The 27,928-nt window shown below is 28.1% G+C and overlaps 1 protein-coding gene across 2 annotated transcripts; it reads left to right on the top strand.

Moving 5' to 3' along the window:
- The first annotated feature begins 431 nt into the window (after positions 1–431).
- Positions 432–20,463, top strand: LOC107437699 (SH3 domain-binding protein 5 homolog). Of its 2 annotated transcripts, none has more exons than XM_043045889.2 (10): positions 432–598; positions 887–980; positions 3,504–3,566; positions 5,731–5,859; positions 8,212–8,379; positions 11,887–12,017; positions 13,374–13,416; positions 15,046–15,229; positions 16,338–16,457; positions 18,162–20,463. In XM_043045889.2, the coding sequence occupies exons 2-10, from the start codon at positions 942–944 to the stop codon at positions 18,347–18,349; spliced, it is 1,065 nt and encodes a 354-aa protein (XP_042901823.1). In that variant the 5' UTR covers positions 432–598; positions 887–941; the 3' UTR covers positions 18,350–20,463. The 2 variants fall into 2 exon arrangements, with proteins under 2 accessions (XP_042901823.1, XP_042901836.1); XM_043045902.2 differs by having other exon boundaries at positions 443–750.
- Positions 20,464–27,928: the final 7,465 nt, after the last annotated feature.

Below are 27,928 nucleotides of genomic sequence, written 5' to 3'. Positions count from 1 at the left end.
CGATGATCTGCCACTTCGGTAACCTGACGACCTGCGCGCGAAGTCGAGCACTTTACGGTAGCACAGTTTAACGAGGACCAATACCACACACCCTCGGTCCCTACGCAGACTGATCCAAGTGGTCACCCACCCGCACACTGACCGTAGCCAGTGATGCTTGACTTCGGTGATCTGCTGGGAACCGTGTCTTAACGATCAGTCCACTGCGGGACGGAAATTAAGAGATACGAATGTGAACCTGATTGACGGGTCTTTTGAGGATAAACAAAATTTCACCAATCAAGTTCTTGATCGCATCTCCAAATTCACGTACTTAAAATGTTTCAATACAAGTGTAAACGGTTCCTAAGATTAACTGTGGCCTGCATCTAGCACACTACTATTTTTCTTGCGTAATCAATAAATTTTACCTCTTCATCGTTATTGAATTCATAAACAAAACAAATACAGAACGGATGCAAGCTCAATGCCAGCTAAAGTTGAATTTAGTTCTTCGAAAATAATTATTTCCTTTTAGCAATTATTTCTTTCTGAGGAATAACCAGTAACTATGTTTTAGTTATGTTGTATCCATTTTATGAAGTTATTTTTGAAAAAGGTCCGTTTAATCCTGTTTTATAATATTATTGTTTATAAAAGTATGAACTCAAATTTGCTAGGTCAATTTATTTGAAACTTAGCTTAATTAGTTTTTCAGCCTACAAAGTTTTTACAGTATATTCGGCTGTGCAATATGTATTTCATTAATATGTATGTAATAGCTGTTTTAGAAATGATTTCCTCTAGTTTTTTTGCTTTCATTAAATTCTTTTTTGTTATGGAATTGTAGTTCTGGAATATACTTGTTTTCACTTGCAATTTTAATTTTTAAATTCATATTTTGCAGTCTCCATATCTTGATGCATCCCTATGATAAGAAATAAAGAATTGAAAGCCAAAGTATGGATGAGAGCTCAGAAGCCGTTGACCCCAGAGTTAAAGTAATGTACTAATTTTTTTCTTTATCATTTTAATATTTCAAGCTGTTGATGAAAATTTAATGATTCCTTAAATTTAATAACTTTTTAAATTTGGGTTTTAAAGTAGCATTTCACTAGTAAGTATGAGAATTATATTCCATATATACTGTTAATATGTATGTATATATTAATAGATAATCCCAAAAAGCTGAAGTGGTTAGATACTGATTAAAAAACTTCATGCGCTTTAAAAGTATGCAAATGAGAAATTACAGTTCACTCAAAACAGGTACCCATTTTCACGACTTCACAGGCTTGAATGAAAAGAAACAAAATTGATTTGAAAATAAAAACACTACACAATATTTGCCAACAAAAAATAGAAAAATAAAGGTGAGAAACAAAACTAGAAAAATCACTTTTGTTTGTTTTTTATTCATGTCTTTTGTTTGTTTTTTATTCATGTCTGGCAAATTTCGAAAATAGGTGTCTGTATTTGAGCATTTGAAACATGTCATCTGTTGTTTCTCATTTGTATATTTTTGAAATGAATGAAGTTTTTAATCTAGCAATATATATTTAGTACATTACAGCATTTAAGTTTAAACAATTGAATATTTCCTTTTTCTCATTGATTAAATATTACTTGTAGAACATTTCCCTATCGTTACTTATTCAAGTCAGTTTGAATTACCAAATGAAATTGTCTCGTCATTTCACTTGGATAGGAATATATTGTGAGGGAAAAATATTAGTAAAAAGTAGTGGATTTCCCAGTAGAGTGACTAATTTTAATTAGTAAGTTGGTTTCATTCTGTAATTTATTTTTTATTTGTATCTATTTCAGTGCCGTATTACCCCTTAGGCCATGGCCTGGGGCCCCCTTAAAATGGATTTTTTGAAAATAAATTTTAAAAAATTAAGAAAAAACGATTTTTTTAAAAAAAAATAAATTTCAAATATATATTAATAAATACGATATTTTTTTACATAATGTTAATCATATTGCTTTCTTAAATGAAAAGATATATAAATACTTTTATATTTTTATAAATAAAAAATATACAAGAAAAAAAATTTAATCTAAGGGCCCCAAAAATTTGAATGGCCTTGGGATGTGTACGCTTAATCCAGCCCTGATCTATTTATTTTGTTTGGTTTATAGCGTGCCACTGCTATTAAGTTGTTAAACTTTGGATATTTTGGTGCAAGCTGCAATGTTTAAATACTTTATCTTAAAAGCACGCAAATGTCATATCTTTTCCCTCTGTTTTGTTCAGTTGTGATACATCTTGATGCAGTGTTTTCATTACAGAAAAAAAATGGGAGAGAATTTCTCACCCTTTGTCAAAAACAAGGTGAGATTTCAAAAAGTTAAGAGAGATTTCTAAAAATTAAAAAAACATGAATAGACTTGGAAAAAAATTATTTCTTTTAATTATAATACATTTTTAACATCTAATTGAATACTTTTGTTGCTTCATCATATGGAAAATGTTCTATATCTACTTTTTCATCAGCTATTACATTTATTTTGCTGAAATATATCCGTATTTGTTTCGTTTTGACCATTTCTACCAACATTTGTTTCATTTTCAATTATTCCTTTACGGAGTAGAAGATGTCACCTTAACAAGGTATTTGTCCATCTTACATGAAGAAACCTTACCTGCGGTGAACACGTAGTTGCAGAGAAATGTGTTCTGACAGGGGTTCCGTGGTTCGAGGGGTTGGTGTTCTGCTGTTCTGAACAATACCGGTTCTGGACAATACTGGTAAATAGGGAAGCTACATAACAAGGACCAATGTTCAAAATAATGAAAGATCAAGGAAGAAAAGTGAAACAGATTTTATTAGAAATGGCAAAAGACGAAATTTTTTCCAAAATTGGCGCATTTTGAAATTGATTAATAGAGTGCGCGAACTTCTCGCGTTATTAATTTTTTATTGCGAGAAAAGAAAAAAATATGCGAGATTCTCGCGCTGTAGTGAAAGCACTGTTGATGTGTTCACCATTCTCTATAATTTTCACTTTCATGTAGTCTAAAATGTATTTTTAAATTCCTGCGTTGCCCACTTTAAGCACCATGTTCTGTGCACTTATGAGATATAGGTAGCTAATTGATTTCAAAGTCCAGTTAGTAATTAGTGTAAAGCTTACTTCTATTCATTGGCTGAAGGTGAAAGCATGCTAAGTGTTACCATAGTTTAAGAATTCTACAAAGTACTATCAACGAGCTATTTTGATCTTTATTATAGTTGTGGAAAAATTCTAAATCTAGAAATCAAAAAAGTTAAAACCATGTTATTTTCTTTCTTTTCTTTTTTAACAAATGAGAACTTCGTGTTTTAAATACTGTTAACTAAGTATTTATTACTCTTTGTTCAAAAATTGTAATTAATTTGCTATATCCATCAAATGTTGTAAGTTCATTTATTCCCTTATTATGGTTGTAACAAGATAGTTTCATAAATTTGTTTTTTAATTTATCTTGCTGATGAAATAAAAATTATATATTTTATTAATTTATAATTTATTTTCAGGATCAATTGGAGTATTTAAACTCTTATACTGATGAGATTAATAGCCTTGAACTTCAGCTTGATGTAAGCTTTTGTCTTTACAATTTTTATGTTTTTATAACTGTAACATTTGAGAAGATCTCTGTAATGATACCCATGCTAAAATTAGGGAAGCACTGGGAAACTAAAAACCAATCATAGAAGAAGGCAAACTCAAAAGTACATAAAAAAGAAGCCACTGTTTTTTTTTCTTTTTTTAATTACAAGAATTAAACAATGGCAAACAATTAGCATACCAATATGAGAATATCCTTTATTGTTTGAAAAATGTTTTAATCATTGTAAAAGAATGAACTATTGTAAGAGATTTAAGAAAGTCAAATTTACTTTTTTCATTAACCACTAAAATTCGTTTCAGAAGCTATTTTTATTTTTAAAAAGTTATTATTTTTCTAATATTGAACTTAAAAGATGAAACTATTTTAGTGTCTTATGTAACGGTATTTAATTTTGCCATTGGATCTTTAAATTTGAAAAAATTTCAATTGAACAAAGTAATTTTGATTTCCTAAAATCAAATAAATTTTTCGATACTATATCATTTATTTTAATGCTAAGTTCTTTTTTTTTTTTTTTTCCTGTTCTGAATTCATTTATGGGAAATCATGCCTCGTAAACATAACAAACATCAATGAATTGAGCCCAGTTTATAATACAAATTAAAAAGTGGCTTAATGCATTAATAACATTATTGAAATATGTTTAAAAATAACAAATTATTTGGTATATACACCTTCTGAAAAGTTATTATTCTAAAGTTTCACATATTTTAATCCACATTTAGTTTTTAATTTATTTAAAAAATTAAATAATAGTATAGATACTTATATACCTCGAATACATTACTCTTACATTATTTCTCTGTATAAAATCTTAAATATTAATGAAATCACACTTGAAAAAAAATAGCTTTAAGAATATATTTACAAATTATTCTAAATAAAAAAATATTTTCTTTTAAACTTTTTTTAATACTCTCAGTTGCTTTAAATTAATGATTTAAATTAAATGCTTTAAATGATCCTGTCATTTTAATAAAATATGCAGATAACAAATTTTAGGCCCCTTTTTATGTCTATACTGTTGAATTTCTTTCATTTAATGTTAACAGAATATCAACAGATACTGATTTTTTCATTTTATATATACATAAGCTCTTCAATTTAATAAAATAAATATAATTTTACTTATTAAAAAAATCATGATTTTTTTCTAGTGCACACTTAATTCAGATCATAATATTACTTAGTTTCTTCTCATCTACAGTAATTTCCTATGGTAAAGCAGCACCGTTGTACGCTCTATACCCTAAAAAATTTTTTACAATTTTCATTTATGATTGTATAATGCCACACCTCTGTACATACTGCACTTTAAATTTTTGTCATGGTAGTTTTTAACTGTTAAAGGGAAATCAGGCACTTTAAAAATAAAAAGAAATTTAAAGATTAGACACCAGCATATTATAAATGAAAGGGAATTCAAGAACTTTCACACGTAAAAGGTATGAGTTCAAAATTCCATGTTCATATTCAGAGGCACTAACATCATGGTGTGAAAAGAAAGTCGAAACTGCTTACTGGCTGCAGTTGCATGGAGGGAAGATGGAAAATGAAACACAGTGCATCAAACATATGACACTGATGACTTCATTAATTAGAATGGCAAGAATTTGTTTTCCTCCTTTTTCCCCCTACTTGACCTATGTGCTTCACCCACACATCCGGAAGGGAGTTTAACTTTCAACTCGGCCTTCGTGATTGATTTTTCCTCATCACAAGTTCTCTTTTTTTTATCGCTTCATACGATTGTTCTAATATATATTTTTTTCCAATCCCCTGAAACATAAACAGACACATAATTCTCATGTTCTAAGTTGGAATTTTTTACACATTCATAAGTCCATCTTCAATAATTGGAAACGTCTCTTATCCCACTGGATTTTTTATATACAAATAATAGTTTATGCCATTTTCTGATTGTATTGATATTGGTCAACTATTGAAGAATATAATTATTTTTGATGAAATCCACTTTGATTGCGGAATTCTTGCCTGAACTCAGCGGGAAAAATATCTATTGGAAATTACTGTGCTATGTTTTTGATTATGATGTTTTATTTTTATGGTCTGAAATTGTTACTCATCAAATGATACTTGTCTACATGATACAATGATACCAATTGTAGGATGCAAATGCTACATTTCGCAACACTTTGAGTGAATATAGTCAGAGACTGAAACTGATTGCCAAAAAGTTAGGCAAGTGTGTCCGCATTGCAAGACCCTATTATGAAGCCGAAGAAGCAGCTCAAGCTGTAAGTTTATTTTTCTTATTCTCAATTGTTATTTTTTTATGTTTGTTTCCTTTTGAATGAAAATCTAATGGAATCGAAATATAGGAATGAATCAAACTTTCCCAAATTCACCAAACTAGTTTCTAATGTTTCCAGGTAGGTAAGTATTTTACAAGTCTCCAAAATTTTCTCTAGATATCAGCTCAATACAAAGAAGCATCTTATCATGTGGAAATCATTGTGCTTTTCACCATAAGTGCCCTCCTGAATAATTTGGAAAATGTGGTTTGTCTTTGTATTGTTTGAAGCCTGAAAAAATTATAAAAATTCTTTGATATAACTTTAAATTTAAAGAATCTTTAAGGGTAACAATAATAAGATTTTTTTAAGTTTAGTAAACATAAGGGATTATTACTGTTTAGGTACAAAAAATTATAAGAGTTTTTTTTAGTTTTCATTTGATACTCAAATTAAAATGTTATTGTTGTTAATCGGCTTTGTTTACTTACATTTGTAGCTACATTGAACTAAAGTCTCTTATTTATGCTGTTTTTCTTTATAAAACTATGACATTGGTCTATGCCACAAGAAAGCAAACAGATCTGTCTATAATTTATTTTATGCATAAAAATGCCCAAGGGTTAATTAAATATTAATTTCCCTTGCTGAAATTTTTACTTTTTTTAAATTTGGGAATTTTATTTGGAACTGTTGTTTATCGGCTGTTAATTTTTATTGTTGATCGGCTTTGTTTACTTACATTTGTAGCTTTATACATTAGATTGAACTAATGTCACTTATTTATGCTGTTTTTCTTTATAAAACTATGACATTGGTCTGTGCCACAAGAAACCAAGCAAATCAGAGTATAGTTAATTTTATGCAAGAAATGCCAAAGGATTAATTAAATGTTTAATTGTCTTGCTGAAATTTTTACTTTTTTTAAATTTAGGGATTTTACTTGGAATTTAAATAAATGTGTCCTTTCTCGCCCTGGCTCTCTTTCCATAATCAAATTGAATTACATATTAGGGATGGTTGTATTTTGGATGTACCCTGGAGTTTTGTGCTTTCCGTATCATTCTTCCAGGTCTAAAAGCAGGACATGTGATTATCGCAAAATTTCATGTATTTCAAGAGTATTAGGTTGCGAACTTCCTCAAATCAAGAACACATAATTCAACGAAATTTTGAAGCTAAAACCCATTAATGAGAGGTTGATTCTTGCACAAATTTCATTATTTTGGTTTGGCGGATTTTCGCCATTTTGAATATTTGAGTCTGTTTGTATCACAACTTTTATTAGCGTGATTTTAATATCAAACATCATCATCATAGTTGGCCAGACAACCCAGTGTGAGCCAATGCCTTCCTCTGAAGATTTCTCCACGACGACTTCTGATTTATCTTTGATCTCCAATTTTATTTCATTAATCGCGAGAAAATCAGACTCCACTGAGTCAGCCCGTCTCAACCGCGGACTTCCCCACTTTCTTTTTCCAATGGGTCTAAAAAGCAGTATCTTTTTTATTGTGTTGTCGTCACTCATTCGTATAACGTGGGCGATTCAATTCATTCTATTTATTTTTATGTATTTAATAATATCAGGTTCTTTATAAATTTTGTACAGTTCAAAGTTAAATCTCCTTCTCCAAAATCTTTCTCTCAAAATTAGTGATACAATTTTACTCCAGTTTTGTGATTGTCCAAGCTTCAGAGGCATATGTCAAGACTGGCCGGACAAGAGTTTAGTAGATTAAGAACTTTGTCTTTCTAGTAAGAAACCTAAATTTAATAAATCTTCTCAGCCCATAGAAAGCCCTATTCGCCAAATAGACTCGGTTTTTTATTTCAGGAGTAATTCTGTTGTCAATGGTAAATATCAAACATCGCAACTCCTATTTATGTGTTTTAAAAATTCAATATCACAATTTCTTTTTTCGAGTATTTAAAATCCAATTTCACAATTCATATTAAAGTGATTTTAAAATCCAATATTGTGATTCTTATAAAAGTATTTTTCTTGAATTAGTTACAATAAAGTTGTGATATTCTTCATTAGTAGGTAATTTAATTATAATTGTTAGTACTAAAAATTATGTTAAATATGAAACATGTATGCTATATAAATTGGTATTTTGATATTTATTTTTTGCTCATAAAATTTTTAGGGTTTTTCACTTTGTGTCACTATCACTCTTGAGATAATTTTTGGAACAATTTTTTATTAAAATTCACTAATACTGTTAATTTTATGTCCACATTAATATTTTAATTATGCTTTTAAAACTAATATTGTACCTAACTGTTATTAATTAAGACGGTGAAAAGTTTATTTGCCATAATATTTATTTTGGTGTAATAAACTTACAGGCTAAACTTGAGTGTGAAGAGGCTGCTATTCGTTATCACAGGGCATGCAGTGCTCATAAAGAAGCTCGGGAAACTATAGCAATGGCAGAAAAAAAGTTTGATTCGAAAAAAGACGATTATCAGTTTGATGCTGCTTGGCAAGAAATGCTTAACAGAGAAACTATAAAAGTAAGACCTTTACCTACATACATTCCTAATTGTTTTATCTTTTTAAAAATATAATTGCATCTATAAATTGAAATTCATATACCAAATGTATAATATGTATAAAGTTCTCTCGTGTATTTTACTAAAGTATTAATGAAGTATATTTTGTTTTTGAAATCCGTATTAAATATGCATTAATCTACATAATAATCAATTGCATAATTTATTTCTCATTTATTAGTAAATTTCATATGCCAACTCTTATTTTCCCAATTTGATTGTAATTATACGTCCCATTTATATTTAATTCTGTATTTGTTTATTTTAAAAACATACAATCTAAATCAGGGGTTTGTCCAGGCCGAATTTACTACCGTTTAGCGGTACCTTCACAAATTCAACTAAAATGCTAGTTTCACAAAATACTTTTTTTTTAAAATTTATTTTTGTATCCCTTAAGAAACGATAAATCCATATTTTTGTGTTGATTTTTAAAGATAGTTTTTAATTTTTCACAAACTATGTCTAAATTTTCAGAAAATAGGTACCTCTTAGAAAAACCTAGACAGACCCCTGTAAATTATTCATTCTTTTTTTGCTTAATATAATAAATGTATATTGATGTGAAATTAAACTTATGAAATATCAAAAGAAAAAATTTATTATGCTGTAATTTAGTATGCTGGTTTAGTATATACTGGTTATATCATAGAGATTTTTCATTATTCTGAATTCGCATTGAGAAGAATTTTAGAGCGTCATTAGTCAGAATCTAGTCATTCAACTTGCTTAAGATGTTCATTATTAATAGGCAAAAATGTCATATATTTTAAACATAGAATCCTTTTCAGGGTTTGTAAGGTACTGGATACAATGAAATCCACAATAAGAATCGTGTTTCAGACTATCTTGATCAAAGCATCTTTGACCATAGTTAAATTTAAGAAGTTTATTTTAGCAATACCAAAGGAATAAAAAAATTGGTAAGGAACTATAATACAAATTTAACAAGTTAATTCTTGAACTATTATTAAATGGGGATCTATGTCACCACTGATTCTGCTTACATACTATAAAACAAATATGCCAAAACCTGAGGGATGATGCTAAAAATAAGTTATGAAATATTAAATGGCAAAAAAATTGTGTCTTTTGGGATGGGTTATTCTTCAAGTTGGAAGAAAAAATAGCATCTGATCAGATTTATGTACAGCCAAACCCCGCTATAGTGAACCTTCAAGGGACCGAAATTTCGGTTCACTATAACCGGGAGTTCACTATATCCGTTACGCAGGCAATTTCACTAATGGTTCCCAAACTCTTCCTTTTATTTCATTATATTCATATAAATGACTGAAAAATATTATGTAGTAGCAAAAAATTGTTTTATTTTTCATCACTCTTCGTCTTGCGTACAAAAAAAATTAGTAATCTTTAGCTGATGTGCAATCCTCAACATCAGATATGGAAACACTTCCCGACTCAGATAATTTTTCCTGAATTTCTGTTATTCCGCTTTTTGAACCTGTCTAACCTGCCATTCGAGCACATAAAAGTAGTTTCTATAGATGGTTTTAAAAATCTGTATATGTATCTATTTTGAAGTACAAATTTCAAAATTGGGGGGAAATCAGTCGAAGACTGAAAAAAGTTCATTATATCCAACTTCCTCACTTTTTTGGCTAACTATATCCACTAAAAATAACATTATACGTGTATAGCAAGGCATGGGACCGAACATTTCGTTCACTATATCCGGGAGTTCACTATAAGCCGAGTTCACTATAGCGGGGTTTGACTGTAGTAAAAAAATTCTTTCTCTTTGTTATTGATAGCTGAATGAGAACAATAGAATAATTCTGGGTATCTAATTTTTTGCTTTTCCCTTGATGCAAGTGTTTAATCAGTTCTAATTCAAACTAATAAATAAAACTTTTTGTTTTGAAATTCATTGATTTATGAATGTAAATATTAATGAAATTCATATTTTAAGTAGGGTTCAGTAAAAATTGGCTTAGAAATATGGGAGTCCTGGATCCTAAAGACCTGAAGTTCCCAAAGTCTAGCACAATCTCTAAAGAAATCAATAGTTTCACAACAATCTGTAAAATCAATCATCATCATCACATCTGGCTAGACAGCCCAGGGTGGGCCAGTGCCTTCCTTTGAATTCGAATCCACTTCTCTCTACTTTTGACACTTGTTCGCCAGTTTTTCTCCTTTAGAGTAAGGAAATCAGTCTCAACTAAATCCAGCCATCTCAGCCTGGGTCTACCTCTTTTCCTGTTCGTTAGGGGTTTGTGTAACAGGATTTTTTTTAAATTTGAGTAATCATTCCTTCTGAAAATGTGAGCTGCCCAGTTCATTCGATGTATTTTAATGAATTTCACAATATCTGGCTCTCTGTAGATTTTATACAGTTCAGTAGTTTCAGTTCTAAAATCAATAGTCTGTAAAATATATTTAATGCAAAACTATTTAAATGAAAGTAATTGGTTTTGTTCTTTCTCTCTTAATTTGCCCAAACCTCAATATTTTAGTGTAGTTTTCTGTGAACATTGCTGAGCAGTTACGAAAATGACAAAAGCTTTAATGAGTAAAGAAATAAAAAGTATGTTAATTAAACTGTAATTTTATTGTGCAATCTTTTTGAAATATATTGATGAAACAAAATAACTGATTTTGTAAAATTATGATCTTTACGTTATATTTAGTTATCATTCAAGTTTATGCAGTATAATTTTATGTTTCATAATTTATTAGTATAATCTTAAAATTAATGAACTAATGTTTTAGTTTAAATATCAATTAAGGATTTGGATATTTATTTTTATGTGAATTCAGTGCATTGTAATTAAATTTGAAATTATAAAGGCTTTATTATTTTTGGGGATTGAATAAAATTTTGTGCACTAAATCCTATGTGTCCTGCCCACAAACCTGATCTTTTGAATACAATAAGTACGAAAAATCTGTTGCCTTGAGTTCAGAGTAGTATGGCATCTCTAAACATCGTCTCCTAGCCGAAAAATAATTTGAAAAACACTACATAACTTTTTTTTACAAAAGTTTTTTTTTATTGTTCTTAAGACTAATTTAAAAAATTAAAGAAAAAGCATTGAAATAATACCTTTGAAATGCCATTTCAAATTATTTTAAAGTGAGAGAAATTTAAAACGTTTGTAGTCGAAGCACTTTATTTAAAATCTGAAGATGCGTGTTGTCCACATATAGTATAAAATAGCAAAATAATTTTTCTGTGCTATCTGCAACAAAATATGTAAAAATAGTTATCCTCATTATCTGATAATCTTAGCATTAATTGCTATTAGAAAATATAAAATAAAAAAACCTTAAGATACTTTAATTAATAGGATTCTGAGTCATATTAGCAGCCTTTGTGTATTCATATAAAACTATGAATTTTTTTTGTTGTTGTAAAAATTACACTTTTAATGATATTAAATAATATGTACATATATATAAATCTATTTGTATTGTTGACTATAATGAGCGTTATTCTTTCAGCTAATGAATGCAGAAGCTTTGAAAGAAGAAAATGAGCTTGAACATAAGAGAACAACTCAAACTTTTTCTGCTGCAGTAGAAAAAGTTAAAATCTTAGAACAGCAATTGAAAAAGGAGATAATTAAATCTAGGTGAAAAATTATATTTAGTTTAATCCAAATACTTCATTTAAAAACTTCTGTTTGATAATTACAGTAGAAAATTTTTATAATACAAGCCTTGAAACATGAGCCTTTACATTATATGTACTTTTATACTAGATGAATTATATCTCATCCCTTTAAACTTAACAATATATATATATATATAGAGAGAGAGAGAAAGATAATATTTCAATATAATTTTTAAATACATATGCTTAACACAAAATTATTCACTTGAGTATTTACTTTTTTACTGAAAAAATTTGAATTATCAAGAATTTTAGAACTAACAACCAACAAATTTATCAATTTTGGTTTGCTGTAGAGATTGTGAAGTTAATATGGTTTATGGAGAATGGCATTATATGAGAGGCATTTTCGAAAAGTAAAAAACACAATACCACATACTCACTTGAAACATTTTTAATTGATTAAAAGTACATTACAAATTTCTAACTGGTACTTATATTTTTTGACATTGTTGCCACTTAGTATTGTAAAAGCATTTGTTAGGTCTGGATACAAGCTTTTGTATTTCACAGTCATGGATTTTTGCTGCTTGTTATCAGAGCCATTTTTTTTATCTCATTTTTGTTGTAAAAGTTTTGCCCTGCAAGACACTTTTTTCAGTTGAAGGAATAAGTGAAAGGTCCTGACTGTATCCTGGATATTCTAAAATTTCCCATTTGAGTAGTGCTTTGCTTTGAAAGGCTGTATGAAGACAGGCACACAAGATTTTGATTCTCATCTGATGGGATTCTGAATTAACTCAAACATTTCAAAGTTGTGCTGCTTTAACCTGGCTCACCATAAAAATAACCCTGTGGGAAAAGTGAAACATTCAAGGTTATAGTCCATGTTGCCATCAGACTCACAATAACATTTCTTTTTCTGCTATCAGTGAAGTTTCTCTACTTTTCAAAAGCGCTTCGTAGACCTTCTGCTATATATATATATATTTCATAATTTAACTTATATTTTTTAAATGTACCAAAGTTATTTAATTAAAAATTTTTTGTTAGACTAATATTCACTCTTATAATTCCATAATTTTGGTGCTATAATTTTCAGGAAGCACTTGAAAACTGTTTTACTCTTTGTAAGTAATTTAAATACGTTTCTAGTAGCTTCAATTTTTAAAAGAAAAGTTCATTATGCAGAGATGGTTTCTTATTTTTCATCGTAATCTTTAATTGTTCATATAATTCAAGAGCTGAGAGGATGAAAGTTCTCTGTGACATTATAATGAGTTCTAGTAAATTAGTCTAAGTTATAATGAATGCTTAAAAAAATGTATCTGCATAAAAACATCAATTTATATAATGTTTAAATATTCTATTTTAGATCATATTTTGAACAAAAGAAAGTGTTCCTAAAAGTCTTGCAGGTATTTATTTTATTTTGAAATGTGATTATTGATATGTTCATGATAAGATTTATATTAATTTGAAATTTAAGAAAACTTAAAACATATAAAGTTTTATAAAAAAAAAAAAAGTTTAATCATTGAAACATTAAGGCTTTGAAAATATTAAAATTATTGCAATTATATTTTTTCTATTAAAAATGTTTGATATACCTAAAGAGTAAATTTTTAGTTATCAAAAATACTTTTTTAACTTGTAGTGTCATTGTTAAGTAATTATAAAATAAATATAATCAAAGATAAAATAGATTTTTCGATACTAAGAAATAAACTTACATTTATTATAAATTTTTTTAGCAATGATGCTGCATATTTAAACAGAACAAAGTAATTTTAACATTGAATTTTAATTTATTTTGATCATGAAATTTACTTGCTTTTAAACTTTTTATAAGTTATAAAGTCACGTTGTTCTTGTGGGGAGGAAAAGATAATTTCATGAACCTTAAGTATTTAAAAATTTTATAAATTTTTCCACTTTGATGAATATTTCCTTATTTCTTTATGAATTAAAAAGTATTACTTACATGCAGGGTTGGAAAAAAAACGAATTTTTTGGTATAAAACTATGTTTTTTAAAACTCCGCTTACCTTGCAAATAAGCATTTAATATCTAAATATCTTTTTAGTAGTGCATACATGTAAAAGTTTACCTCCTTAATAGTTAGTATACACAAAAATGTTGTAATTCTACATTAATGTCATTTAGCAGCATATGCTTTGTAGCAGTACTATTAATAAATTGTTATAAAATATTCACACAACTTCTCAGAAAATTCACACCAACTCTTAAATAAATTGTTATATAGATTTCAAAGTTGTCAACAACAAAAAAAATCAATAAATAAATAATTTTAAAAAATAAGAGGTAAATAAACTGTAAATTTTGTGTCATTGTATTAAATTTAGTTTATTTAAATTTGAGTTACTATTTGGGTGATTTAAATTTGAGTTAATAATTAACTCTAAACAATTGTATTGGTCATTTTTGTTTTTCTATTTTGTTTAGGTTCTTCTGATTTTTTTTTTTTTTTTTTTTTTTTTTTTTTTTTTTTTTTTNTTTTTTTTTTTTTTTTACCTTCTGAGTTTCTTTGACTGTTCTGAAAAAATAGGTTTCTTCTGAATAAAATCCAAACCCTGTTTGACATAAATGTTTTTGTGGAAAAACATTTCTGCCCTAAATATTTAAAAATTGTGGATATATGTTTATTTGAAATAATACGGATTACCTGTAGAAGTTAAAGTCAAAATTGTAAATATTTTTCATCCTTTTATATTTTTGTTACAATCAAACTGGAGAATTTATATAAATAATAGAACATTTAATTGCATAAAATATTTTTTTTAAATAAAAAACCATTTGGTTTAAATCAGTCTACCCTGATTATATCTTATGGGCAATTTTTCAAACAGAAATACAAGGCTATGGAGTTGAACTTAAGTAGCAAAATTGAGTCGGCTGTTTGTTAATGATTATTAAATAAATAAAAATAAAAAATTCAGGCATTTTTGAGACACATAATATTTTAAGCGTATTTGATAATTAATGTCTGAAAAGTTTAGAATAGTAGTGGTTTTGATATTTTGTAGGACTTAAAAACTCGTGTTGAATCTTTACAAAGAGCTGTTATGGATTCTAAAGCGTCCTATGCTGCATGCTTGCATAATCTAGAGATGATATCAAGTGAAATTCATGAAAGGAGAAAGCTAAACTTGCCACCTAGGGAACCTGGCGTCGGAGCTGAATGGGATGCCAAAGCTAATGCTGAAATTTGTACGTTAAATTTGTGATCACTATTCATTGAAAGTTTATTGAAATGACTAATAATACTATCTTTAATAAGAATTTTTTTTCTTCGAATTTTAATAATTTTTCAATTAGTTTCGTACATAAGTTATTAAAAAACAAACACATAACTTAAAAAAGTAATTCATATCTTCATTCTTTTATCATAGGAATGATAAAATTATTTTTATATTTCAATAATAAAAACAAAGATGGTAATTCACACATAAATTGCCATAAGTGAATATGTGTGCATGGCTTTGGAGAATTAATTATATATGAATAATAAAGACACTAATCTTGATTCATACACTATATAGCAGAAATATGCTGCACATGACTTTTGTTAGTGCAGCCAAGGTTACTAAACTTGTTTCACTCAAGTCGACCTGACTAATTCAGTTTATGAGTTACTAAAAAATAAACAAATAGCCTGAAAATAATTCGTATCTTAATATGTAAATGAATAATTATTATTTATTTTTAATAATATTAGAAAAACTATTGGAAGTAAGTGAACATAACTTTAGTACAGCTTTAATTACCAAGCTCAAACCATGGTTTCTAATGGTAAAAATGCATAATCTAAAATTAAATTGTAACTTTAGGATCCTGATCCATACACAAATCACCAGAAAGTTAGTGGACATAACTTGTTCGCGCTACCAAGATTATTCAACTTGTTTCACTTTAACCAAGATTTCCAAACTCTTTTAATTAATGAGTTATTAAAAAAATGTATACCTTAAAACGAATTCTTTACTCAGTGGGGGAATAATAAAATTATTGTATTTAAACAATAAAAAATCTGTCATGATTGCTTCATAAAATTGCATCATGTTCATATAAAAAGTGCAATTACTTATATAGCATGTTTGCTTAGTTTTTAACTTTAGAATTGAAATACCTCTTTTTAATTAATATGTTTTAATTAATGTGTTCCTAATTTTAATTTAACTGTGTTTTAAATTTTCTTCTGGTGGAAATTTTTTGACTGATAAAATTTTTTTTTGCACTTCAAAAAATATTTGTATTTTTAGGCAAACAGTTTTTTGTGTTATTAAGTGTAATAATTTTATATGTTCAATTGTTTCAGCTATTCGTCCTCCTTTGTCAATGATAAAAGTTTGGGACTCGGAAAGCATATCTTCTGCTACCGAAACTGATGTAACTTCTGATAACGAGAATTTGTGTCAAGATTTGTCTTTGGAATCAAGTAAGAATTTTTTTTTTTTGCCAATAGTAACTTAGATCTTGATTCTATGTTAGCATATTTTTGAAAGATTAGATTATCGTGATACATACATAACTTAAAAAGTAATTAAATAAAAAGAAAATATGCACCTAGAATTAGTAGTTTATTATGCTGTTTCAGAGATTGAAAATGAAAATTTAAGTGTTACATTTATTACTACTAAATATTATACACTCTCAGTTGATGAAATTAACTGAAAGTACATTGATAGTAAAATATGAGAGAACTGAGCTTCAGTCACCATACTTTTTTTCTAGTTTAAATCGTCCTTCTTTATCAAAGGCTTAGGTTTAATTTTTCTATTAACTGAGTTGTTAAAAATATCAGACCTAATTTTTATAGTTTAATTTTTTCTCTGTCTAGCTGTTGCCCACATGGATTAGCCTTTCAATAAAAACGACGTGATTCTTTCCTAGTCTTGTTCAAAAAAAAAAAATAATAATAATACTAATATCAATTTTTATCCTCAATTCATAAGACACCAATTGTTAGAAAATTGCTAATAAGTCTAGACTAGCAGGATCACCAATAATTTATTTTAAATTTTAATTGGATGTAATTGGAAATTGAGACAATTAGAAAAGTTTATCAATTTATTAAACTATGTTAATTATACATCTAAAGATAACTTAAATCTCTTCAAAATCAATACCAGTCTTGTAATCTTCTAAAAAAAATTTTCATATAAAAAGGAAAATAAAATTAAAGTGACGTTCCGCAGTGGACTGATCGTAAAGACACAGTAGAACACAAATGTCAAGCATCACTGGTTGCAGTCAGTAAGTGGGTGAGTGACCACTTTGATCAGCCTGCATAAGGACTGAGGGTGTGCAGCATCGATCCATGTTAAACTGTTCTACCGTAAAGTGCTGGGAGCCACCGCCTCTGCAGAGGATCAAAATCGCAATGGCATGTCTTTGGATCATCCTCGGGGTCGTTTCTCAGACCGTCGCTAATAGTCCATTATGCAGCTCAAGTGCAACGTAAATAAAGTACCTACCTTTCACTTAAAAATGCATATTTAAATGTTTATTTTCTTATAATTTTCCGTTTAAAATATAAAAGGTTTAGAGTTGTTCATCAATTAATCCTTTTTTTAGCTCTTTTTTTTCTCTTTTTTTTAAAAAAAAGAAAACTATACACAGAGACTGTCTTGCCTTGTTCGTTTGCCTTGAATTATTTTTCAAAAGTTTAAAATTTTTCTGTTATTTTGATAATGAGTGAGAACTAATTATATAGTGAATGATTTGATAGTGTGTGAGAACTATGTAATTATATAATGAGTGATTTGATAATGAGTGAGAACTAATTATAAAATATACACATGAAATAGTATAAGAGGGTAGTTTAAAAAATTGTGGATCAAATTCAGCTATTACATAATATTATATATTTTGATACATTTTAATGGAGGTAAGTGAGTGCCCTTTTTTATTCTTAGCAGGAAGCACCCTGCCCTTTTTCATTCTTAGAGAGAACTCTACATTTTTTAGGACTGTTTTTGTATGATTTTTAATGTCATTTTTGTAGAACATTTCGATGTCATTAACATCCTAGCCCTGATAATTATATATATATTTTTTTTGTATTGTATTCATCTATTAAACTGTATTTTTAAGGTTTGAAATGCTTTTTTTTTTTAAATTTAAATAAACTTCTTTTCAGGTTTGAAATTTACTCCAAATCTAAACAAACCACCTATGGATGTAAGTGAAGATGAAAAAGCTACAAGTGCCAACATCAGCCGGCCTGGTGATCTTCCCCTTCCACCTTCCAACATGAATGATACTCCGTCCACATCTACCGATGAAAAAATATGTGATTTGTTCGAAGACGTAGATCTGAATTCATAGCAAAATAGAAAGAATATAACTATCTGGTTTAGATTTTCATAATTGTATCGTTGATTTTAAATATTTTTATGATTTTATTTTGTTTTGTTTTTTTTCCCTCATTTTTATTGCATTTACCTCATTTTTCTTTTTTATTAAAGGAAACATTTTTCATTGAAGTTTTTCTGATTTAGTTATTCGTGTTCTCTTTGTTTTGAAAAATTAGTTTTATGTGATAACCTGCAATTCTTTTTTAAAAAATTGTTTGCTTAGATTTTAGTTTACTGTTGGTGATTGATAGATTTTAGAAGTTAAAAACAAAATAATTAAATTTACTCCTTTTGGTGGTTAAAATCAATATTTTTTTTCTATTATGTAAGCACTTCTGCTACATTTTTTTAATAGTTATGTAATTTTTTAATAACCATTAAAGTATGTGAATTTTGAGACTCTATTAATATAATATTAAATTATGTTGATAGCTCATTTGCATATATGTGTAGCGAATATTTGAAAATAGTCAAGTGAGAAAAAGATAGACTGGTGCTATGTGAATAAAGTAAAACAGTGACAAAAGAGTACAAATAATGGTGTGACATCGGTTCCATTATAAAGGACATTCTTTAGTATCAAAAAACAGAATGAAAGCGGGAAGCACAGAGATGTGGAGAAAAATTACAAACAAGCTACCACAATAAATAAGAGTGTTAAACCAATAAGGAAACAAGCCTAAAGAAATCAGTCTGCAATAATTATTCAATACTGCCCATCAGCCATTTGTTCAGGTTTCTGTGAATCATTTCATATTTTGAAAAACTTAACTATTTAGTTAATTATCTTTTATAGTATTCCATTCTATCCAAATGTTTGAAATTATATTTTCTTTTAATATTTACATACTTGGTTTTCACCCTGACACCGGACAAATCCTTTTTCTTTATTATTATGTTATTCTAGCTTGTTCCCCTTTATTATTGACTTTTTGTAACTTGTTTGAAATTTTCTTCTTCGTCTTTGTGTTTCCCTTTTTCATTCTGTGTTCTAACATGAAAAGAGGTTCTTCATTTTAGAACTGGAACCATAGTTTGACTGTTTTCATGGCATTATTTATGTTCTTTTTACATTGTTTACTTTTATTCAACTGAAATTAGCTTATAATTGGTATTAGTATTTTATGTCATAATTTTGAGCAGCACACAAAATTGTTGCAAAAAAATTAATTTATTTGAAATATGAATTGCATCTATACTTTTAATTGTATCGATATTTTTTAAAACTATTTGACTCGTTATAAATGCCTTCCAAAATATTTAATGAGCTTTTATTATTTAATGAAGTGATATTTAATTATTTTGGTTTTTTGTTTAAATGAGTAATTTTATATGCAAAGTTTTTATCAAATTTGATAAAATGTAAAGAACAACTTTGAATTTGTTCTGTAATACCAAAATATATTGTTAAATTAATGGTTGTATTTAAAAGTTTTGTTGTCTTTTTATTTTTAATGTATAAGATATAACTTGCTACTGTAAATTTCATCTTTATTTCATATAGGTTCTGTTAATGTGCAATAATTAATTGAAAAGAATTTTTCAAATATTTTTAATAGATTATACAGGTGCTGGTTACCTATTTCAAATGTTGAAACCAAAAGTACTTTCTTGTGATTTACTTTTGCCTGTTCTTTGTTTGTATTGTCATATACTATATTATGTTGCTCTACTATTTGCCATATGCCTATTGCCCAATAATCTGATACAGTTAGTAGCAAAATATTTATGTGAACTTCAAATTGCATATAATTTTTTAATGCTATCTTTTGTATTTGATTGTAAAATAATTTTCTTTAAGTTTTTTTGAGAAAAAAAAGAAAAAAAACCTTAACATGAGCAAAAATAGTTCTCACAAGAAAAAACAAAGCAATGAATTGGAAAAAAAAATCTCGTTTTTTTTTTCCTCCCTATAATTTTGAAGGGTACTACTGTTTCAAAGAATGCTTTCTAAATGATTAATTTACGTCATGTGCATTTAAAATTTTGTATCACGGAAAGAAAAAGAGTTGAAAAGTAGTAACCAAAATTGGTTTATATCTTTTAGTTCTAAATTTAGTAACTTTAAAAAAAAAAAAAAAACATTATTTTTTTAAAAATATTAATTTTAGTAACTGTGTTTGTTTTATAGAAAATAGTATTAAATTGATGGCATAGTAATCTTTTAATATAGTTATTTTCTGCAAAGCATTTTTTCTGTTATTTGAATAGTACGTCAACTTTACTTTTTAAAGAAATGGAGCTATCTCTCTCACAAGTTCATACAAGTCATTCTTGTCTTATTTTAAAACTAGTACACCTCCAGCTTTATTCTGTTGAACAGAGGCACCACCAATTAGGCAAATATAAAAGCCTATTAAGTCAATGTATTTTTAGTCTTTTTACCCCGAAATGATCTAAGAGTTTTTGCCCACTATTTAAACAATGACTCTTATATCTTTAATATCAATTTTCTTAATTCGCATTTCTGTCGTACCTTACATAATAAGTTGAATAACTCAATTGACGGTATATCTATTTGTATAAAGTTTGACTGATACATTAAAAAATTCATGCATTTTTTAATAATTAAAATTTTTTTACGGCATACATTAAATTGGTAATGCTCAATGTGTTAAAAATACATTATGTGTAAAAAATGTAGTTGTATAAAACTATCATTATTGTTAATTTTAAGTGTCTGAAGAAATAGTGATCAAAATTTTCTCTCAACTTTGAATTTTGATTCCCCCCCCTTGACCTCAATAACTCTACAGCTTGCTAATTGATTTAATGAGAGCTTCCAAGTGTAATTTATTGAAATGTGTTGTTTGGAGATTTTAAGAAAATAGCCCTTGCAAAATTGATCAATATTAAGTAATTCAATCTTATATTAAGGTGTTCATTTACTTTCTTTTTTTTTTAAATTGAATTGACTTTTAAGTTATATAATTTTAAGGTGTGTTCCAAAAGTCATAGAATATATATATTTTTAAAAATTTAAGTTTCCATGACTATCTAAAAAATTTTTTTCAGTGAATCTCCTAGATCTATGCATACCCATGAAAAAAAACATCCTTTAATCAGGTGTCTGTCCAGGCCGAGTTTACTACCCTTCAGCGGTACCTTCGCAAATTAAACTTAAGAAAAACTAATACTTTCCACAAAATACTTTTTCTTAAAATTTTATTTTTATATCCCTTAAGAAATGATAAATCCATATTTTGACCATATTTTTGTGTTGATTTTTTAATATTTTTAATTTTTCACAAATTATGTCAAAATTTTCACAAAATAGGTACCTCTCAGAAAAACCTAGACAGACCCCTGTTAAGGCTATTGCTGTTTAACCAGCATCAATGACATAAAAACGGCATTTTTTAGTGTATTCTTGTTCCTCGGAGCAAAAAGAAATGGACTTGAGCTGGGTCTTTGCCCCAGAGTGCTTATGCTAGGATAAATTGGCTAAAGTGCAGAAGATTGTTTCAGGCAACTGTCTTTAATGCAAAAGCTTTGGAGAAAAAAATTGTCCTGGGCTAGGTCTTTACTGTAGACTGGCAATGGCATGGTTGACCATGAAGCGCTGAGGATTGTGTCAGGCAAATAGTCATGATGCAGAAGCCAGATCGCAGCAATATGTTTAAACTTTCAGATGATCCTTTTCCCAAACATTTTCAGAATAGCCTCATAGTATTAATGGCGTATCCTTGAAGAAAAACTATGTACCACGCCATTTGTGTTAGAGAAAAGACAATCAGCATTTTTTTTTTTTTTTACTTTGGAGTTGTTCACCCATGACACGGTTTTAAAGAAATTCAGTGCGCCATTCGCAATTTAACACTTTGTTTCTGGGTCGTACTTAAATGTCCGTGATTCGTCATTGCCTTTTTTTGCTGATTATTGTGCAGAACTTGATCACTCAATATTGGTTGAAAGTACCTATCATTACTTGTTCTTAGAACAGGGAGCATAATATACCTAAGTACATTATAACACATAGATTTCATCTCATTTAACTTTAATAGTCAGAACATAGTGAGGCACTACAATATATATATATACATTTAAATATGTATACATTTCATGAGTTATGGGACACATCTTGTATTTAACATTAAAAAAGAAAGTGATGAGATTGCGAGTGAAATTTTGTATTTAGGAGACGTGTATTTCTAGTAGATAAATTGTGATAATTAGTAAAAAATGTTTAGAATGTCAATAAAAGAGCTCAATTAATTCAATTCTATGGATAATTAACTGTGTAAAGCTAAACACAGATGGCATCAGTGGAGTAAAGAAAAAAATTGTTTATTTTCATTCTAAAACCTAAGAATTTATACCGTCGTTAAAATTTTTTACGCCTCATAAATATTTCTCGCAGAGCTTTTTCCTTTCAGATTATTGTGTTCTTGACTTTTTTAATGTTTAAAATGATAACACAAAATAATTCCCATAAAGAGATGATTTGATGTTAAAGCAGATAAATAGCCGAGATATGTTATATCACTCACAAGATAGTTACCTAATCATTTTATGCGTTGATTGTTTCTAATATTTTTAGTCTCGAAAGATTTGATGTTGAAACAAATGAATTGTCAAAATGAGTGATAACACTCACCAGATAGTAACTTAATCATTTTACTCATTGATTCTTTTTAGTATTTTTAATTCAATTTTGTGTAAGAGAAAATGCGATATAGCCATAATTTGACCGAAGAGAAATTCGCTATAGCCATAACTGGCTCTTGCGCCAATAACTAATAACTAACTTGTCGTAAGAGAATATTTGATGATGAAATAAGTGAATGGTTAAAATAAGTGATACAACAAGATAGCAACTCATTCATTTAATGATTGCTTCTAATAATTTTAGCCCAATTTTAATTTTGAGCAATAATTTGATGTTGAAACAAACAGATAGCCGAAATGAGCAATATCATTCACAAGATAGGACTTGTTAATTTTATGTATTGATTGTTTTTAATATTTGTTTAGATCAGTTTTAACGTTAGGGTCTGATTAAATATATGTGAAACTTGAGAAAATTATACTTGAATGGTTTTACCGGATGAAAACTTTCCTACTTTTAATAATAAAACTTTCGTGAATATCAAGCCTGATCACAGTTAGCAAACATGATATTGGTGGAGGGATACAGCCGAAACTTTTTAAGGTCTGTTCCAGTTTTAGAAAGCTTGTTTAGACTCAATTAACTATTCATATTACATTAGCAAAAAGCCGCTATTTTGTATCAAGACATTTTCTGTTGTATTGTTAATGCTGCATGTTTAAAAATCAAATATTAACTGTCAAAACTCATAGACAAATTGGTATATAAGTTTCAAAAACTATTTCTCTATTGAATTTAAGTAAAAAATAAAATTAAAAAATACCTAGTTTGCTTTACAAGAAAGTAATCCTGAAATGATTTTGGGGTCGATAAATATTTTAGTGATTAGTAATTGTCACAACAGTTGTGTTATTAAATTTTTACGAAATTTAATTGATATTCTCATAAAAGAAAAGATAGCATGCTAAAACAAAATTTAGTTCTTTCAATGTTTTGTTAATTTATAGTGCAAATCAATTGTAAGAAGTTATTTTGTAAATAAAGTTATACCTTTTAAAAACAGCTTTTTTTTTTTGTCTGACTAATTTATTTGAAATTTAATACATCAATTTATTATAAATTGCTTTGTATTACTACTTAACTTTTTTTTTATAATGTTCTAAATTGATAATTAGAGGTAAAAAGTTCCAGCCGTGCCACTTTTTCCCCCGAGTTTTTTTTTCTTTCTCCCGACTGAATTATATCGTCTTAAAAATTTTAAACATTTGTTATGTTGAGCTGAAGGACCATCTACAAATTGTACAAAAGTGATTGAAGTATTCTATTGGTAGCTTTGCATATCCAATGTTGTGTTTTTGGATTTCTGTGACTATTGATATATTTTATGTATAAAAAAAAAATGAAATTTTCATATCGTGAAAGGTTATATTGTTTGGGGTCATATACTTATTTGCTATTTTTAGAAAATGAAATCAATTCTCCTGTGATGGAAATAAGTTGTTTTGAAAATTTGAATTGTTCTCTTTATTGGTTTAATTTAAAATGATTTAAATCCAATTAACAATATTTCATTCATTTTTTTTAAATGTTTAGTAACATCCAAATCACAGAAAATAAAAGAACTTCACTATAAATGTTAATGAAAATCATGCAAGCATATCCTGATGATCTCTTTTTTGCTTTGTTAAGGGAAAAAACTTAAAAACCAGAGGTGAATAACAATTGTTTTCATTTGACCATAACGCGTTTCATTTTGAATAATAAATTAAAGGGAATTTGGATAAAGAAAGCTTTTAGATGTTAAAGCTTTTTATGTTACAATGGAGTTATCGTTTGAATTCTCAATTAAAGAGTAACACAAATTATTTTAGAGAAGGATATGTATGAGTACTGGTTTTCTGTCTTCCTGATTGCTCTGCCTTTTAGATAAAATGGCGACTCCTCATCATAACAAAGTTCATCAAAACTCAGATTTTTAAGTAAAAACCCATCTTACATGGGGGGGGGGGTTAATCGTGAAAAAACCAAACTCCTTCCAGGGATAATTTATATATATATTAATAGCAATTTTGCCTGTTATACTTATATACACTAAATATAAAAATAAGATATTGTATATACTAGAGAAAAGTATTGCTTGATTGTTACCAAAGAGATTAATGAAAGAAATAGTTCAGAGAATGACTATTTTAGTCATTTTTCTGCCCTTTAAATCTGTAATGAGTTGCAAAATGAGGAATTTTTTGAAATGAAGTTATCTGTTTTAAAATATAAATAAATACATTATTTGCTGCAAAAAGTGTAGCAGGAATTTTTAAAAACGTAAAATCGCGATGTAATTCATGCAGAGCTGCCATTGGAGACTAAAAAGGCGACTAAAACGACTATTTTAAAGCAATAGCGACTATTTTAGTAGAAATATGAGTAAAAACAACTAATTTGCAATGAGTTGCATAAAATTGGCCACTTTTTTAAGCCAATTAGCGACTAAAATCAAGAATAGCTTCATGAGTTTCCCCCTTCCCCCACTTTTTTTGCCTCGCTTTCGTTTTATCCTAACTTTATTCTTCCTCACTGTTAGATGTCAAAAGCAAGACAGACATGTTTAACCAATCAGACTGATGGAATTTGAATTCGCACTACGTGAATGCTCCTGCTTCAGAAAGCTAATGTAATATCTCTGAGGGGTTACATTTTTTCCCCTCTTTTAATTTGAACGAAGTAGCAAAATTAAAAAAATTGTCTTTAATAACACAAAATGTGTAGTTAATTTTTTTAGGGCGATTTAGAATAGAAAAAAAGGTACATGGTGATATTCTTTTTGTCGCGTTGTGATCGTAATTTTTTTGATAAGCATTAAATTTTGAAATGTGTCAGTTATGAAAAATAAACAATATAAAATTGAAATGAATTAAATTGCAATATTTCTTTTTTTTTTTTNGATAAAATGGTGACTCCTCATCATAACAAAGTTCATCAAAACCCGGATTTTTAAGCAAAAACCCATCTTACATGCTTGTTTTTTTTTTCTCGTGAAAAAACCAATTTCCTTCTGAGGATAATTTAGATATACAGTCAAGCCTCGCTATAGTGAACGAAATGTTAGGTCCTGTGTCTTGCTATACACGGATAATGTTATTTTTTGTGGATATAGTGAACCAAAAAAGTGAGCAAGTTGGATATAATGAACTTTTTTCTGTCTTCGAAAATTTTGTAACAATTTTGAAATTTCTTCTTCAAATTAAATACATATACCGATTTTCAAAACCATCTATAGAGGGGAATGTAGCGATAAGCATTTTTTCTTGTTTGCTTCTTTTATCTCACTTTCCCATCCTTAAACAAACCAAGCAGATGTTTCCAACCCAGGCAGGCGATGCACCTGTAAGGTGTCAGTGGGATCAATATGCATTTTCTGTCAGAGGGAATGAGTAATTATTCATTATTGGTCAAAGGGTTGGACACTAATATGTTGTTGATAAGGCCCTCATTTCAACTCCTTTTTGATCTCAGTACAGTTAAAAAAAATCCTGCAAACAAGTGCCTCAAATTTAACTATGGCTAGCAGTAAACGTAAAACATTCTTCATTTATGATAAAATGGGCATAACCAGAAAAATTGAAAATGGATGCAATCAAGCTGATATTTGCAGGGAATATAAATTGTCCAAATCTGCAGTTTGTAACATGTAGAAAAATAGGCGATTAATAATTTCTGCTCATTAAAAAAATTTAGATGGCGGAAAAAAGTTGAGAAAAGCAGATCACAAGGATGTTGAAGAAGCATTACTGAAGTGGTTCACCAATCGAAGTACTATCTGGACAAATGTCCATGAATTTGTCAAGCGATTTTATGAGACTACTTTTATGTGCTCGAATGCAGGTTAGACTGGTTTAAAAAGCGGAATAACAGAAATTCAGGAAGAATTATCTGAGAGGCGGGAAGTTTTTCCATATCTCATGTTGAGGATTGCTCATCAACTAAAGATTACAAATTTTTTTTTGTACGCAAGATGAACAGTAATGAAAAATAACACATTTTTTGCTACTACATAATATTTTTCAGTCATTTATTTGAATAATGTGTAATAAAAGGGAGGAGTTTGGGAACCATTAGTTAAATTGCCTGCGTAACGGATATAGTGAACCGAAACTTCGGTCCCTTGAAGATTCACTATAGCGGGGTTTTACTTCATATTAATAGCAATTTTGCCTGTTATACTTATATACACTAAATATAAAAATAAGATATTGTATATACTAGAGAAAAATATTGCTTGATTGTTACCAAAGAGATTAACGAAAGAAATAGTTCAGAGAATGACTATTTTAGCCATTTTTCTGCCCTTTTAAATCTATAATGAGTTGCAAAATGAGGAAATTTTTGAAATGAAGTGATGTGTTTTAAAATATAAACAAATACATAATTTGCAGCAACAAATATAACAGTAATTTTTAAAAACATCGTAAAATCGCGATATAATTCATGAAACATCGTAAACATTAGAAATTTTAATAGAAAGTTTTTTTCTTCTGTTTTTCAGTCGTTAAGCCGTATGTTTTAAACAAAATTAATCGAAAACTATAAAATATAATTTCTAGTCCAGTTGTCATAAGTATTACAGTGAATAGTTGATTAATTCAACGAGATGTTTTAATTATTAATTGATATTCTAAATTAATATTTGTTTTTTCACCAAACAGTGAGCTCAAAATTTACAACTTCATCTTTAAACATAGATTTTTTTCTTAGATATGGGATCAGGTTCAGTCTATATTAAAAATCTTTAACACTTATTATATACCTACTACCATAGCCGGTAAAATGACCGAATTTTTTATTTCTTGATTGAAATAAACTAAAAAAACTTTATTCTAATTAAACAAAATTGTATATTGCCTATTTTTATGTATTGCAAACGTATAGAATAAGAACTTTTAATTTATTGCTCAACGCATTTTGTACATATACAACTTGTTTTCATTGTACATTTTCTGCAAA

The sequence above is a fragment of the Parasteatoda tepidariorum genome, chromosome 10, assembly GCF_043381705.1.
Source record: "Parasteatoda tepidariorum isolate YZ-2023 chromosome 10, CAS_Ptep_4.0, whole genome shotgun sequence".
Taxonomy (NCBI): domain Eukaryota; kingdom Metazoa; phylum Arthropoda; class Arachnida; order Araneae; family Theridiidae; genus Parasteatoda; species Parasteatoda tepidariorum.
Note: the sequence above shows the minus strand (reverse complement) of the source record. Positions and strands in the feature narration are given on the sequence as shown.

Excerpts from the sequence above, each read along its gene's own strand:
- LOC107437699 (XM_043045889.2), top strand. The coding sequence starts at position 942 with ATGGATGAGAGCTCAGAAGCCGTTGACCCCAGAGTTAAA. Across the intron at positions 3,567-5,730 it reads GCCTTGAACTTCAGCTTGAT|GATGCAAATGCTACATTTCG; the intron begins GTAAGCTTTTGT and ends TACCAATTGTAG. Across the intron at positions 5,860-8,211 it reads CCGAAGAAGCAGCTCAAGCT|GCTAAACTTGAGTGTGAAGA; the intron begins GTAAGTTTATTT and ends ATAAACTTACAG.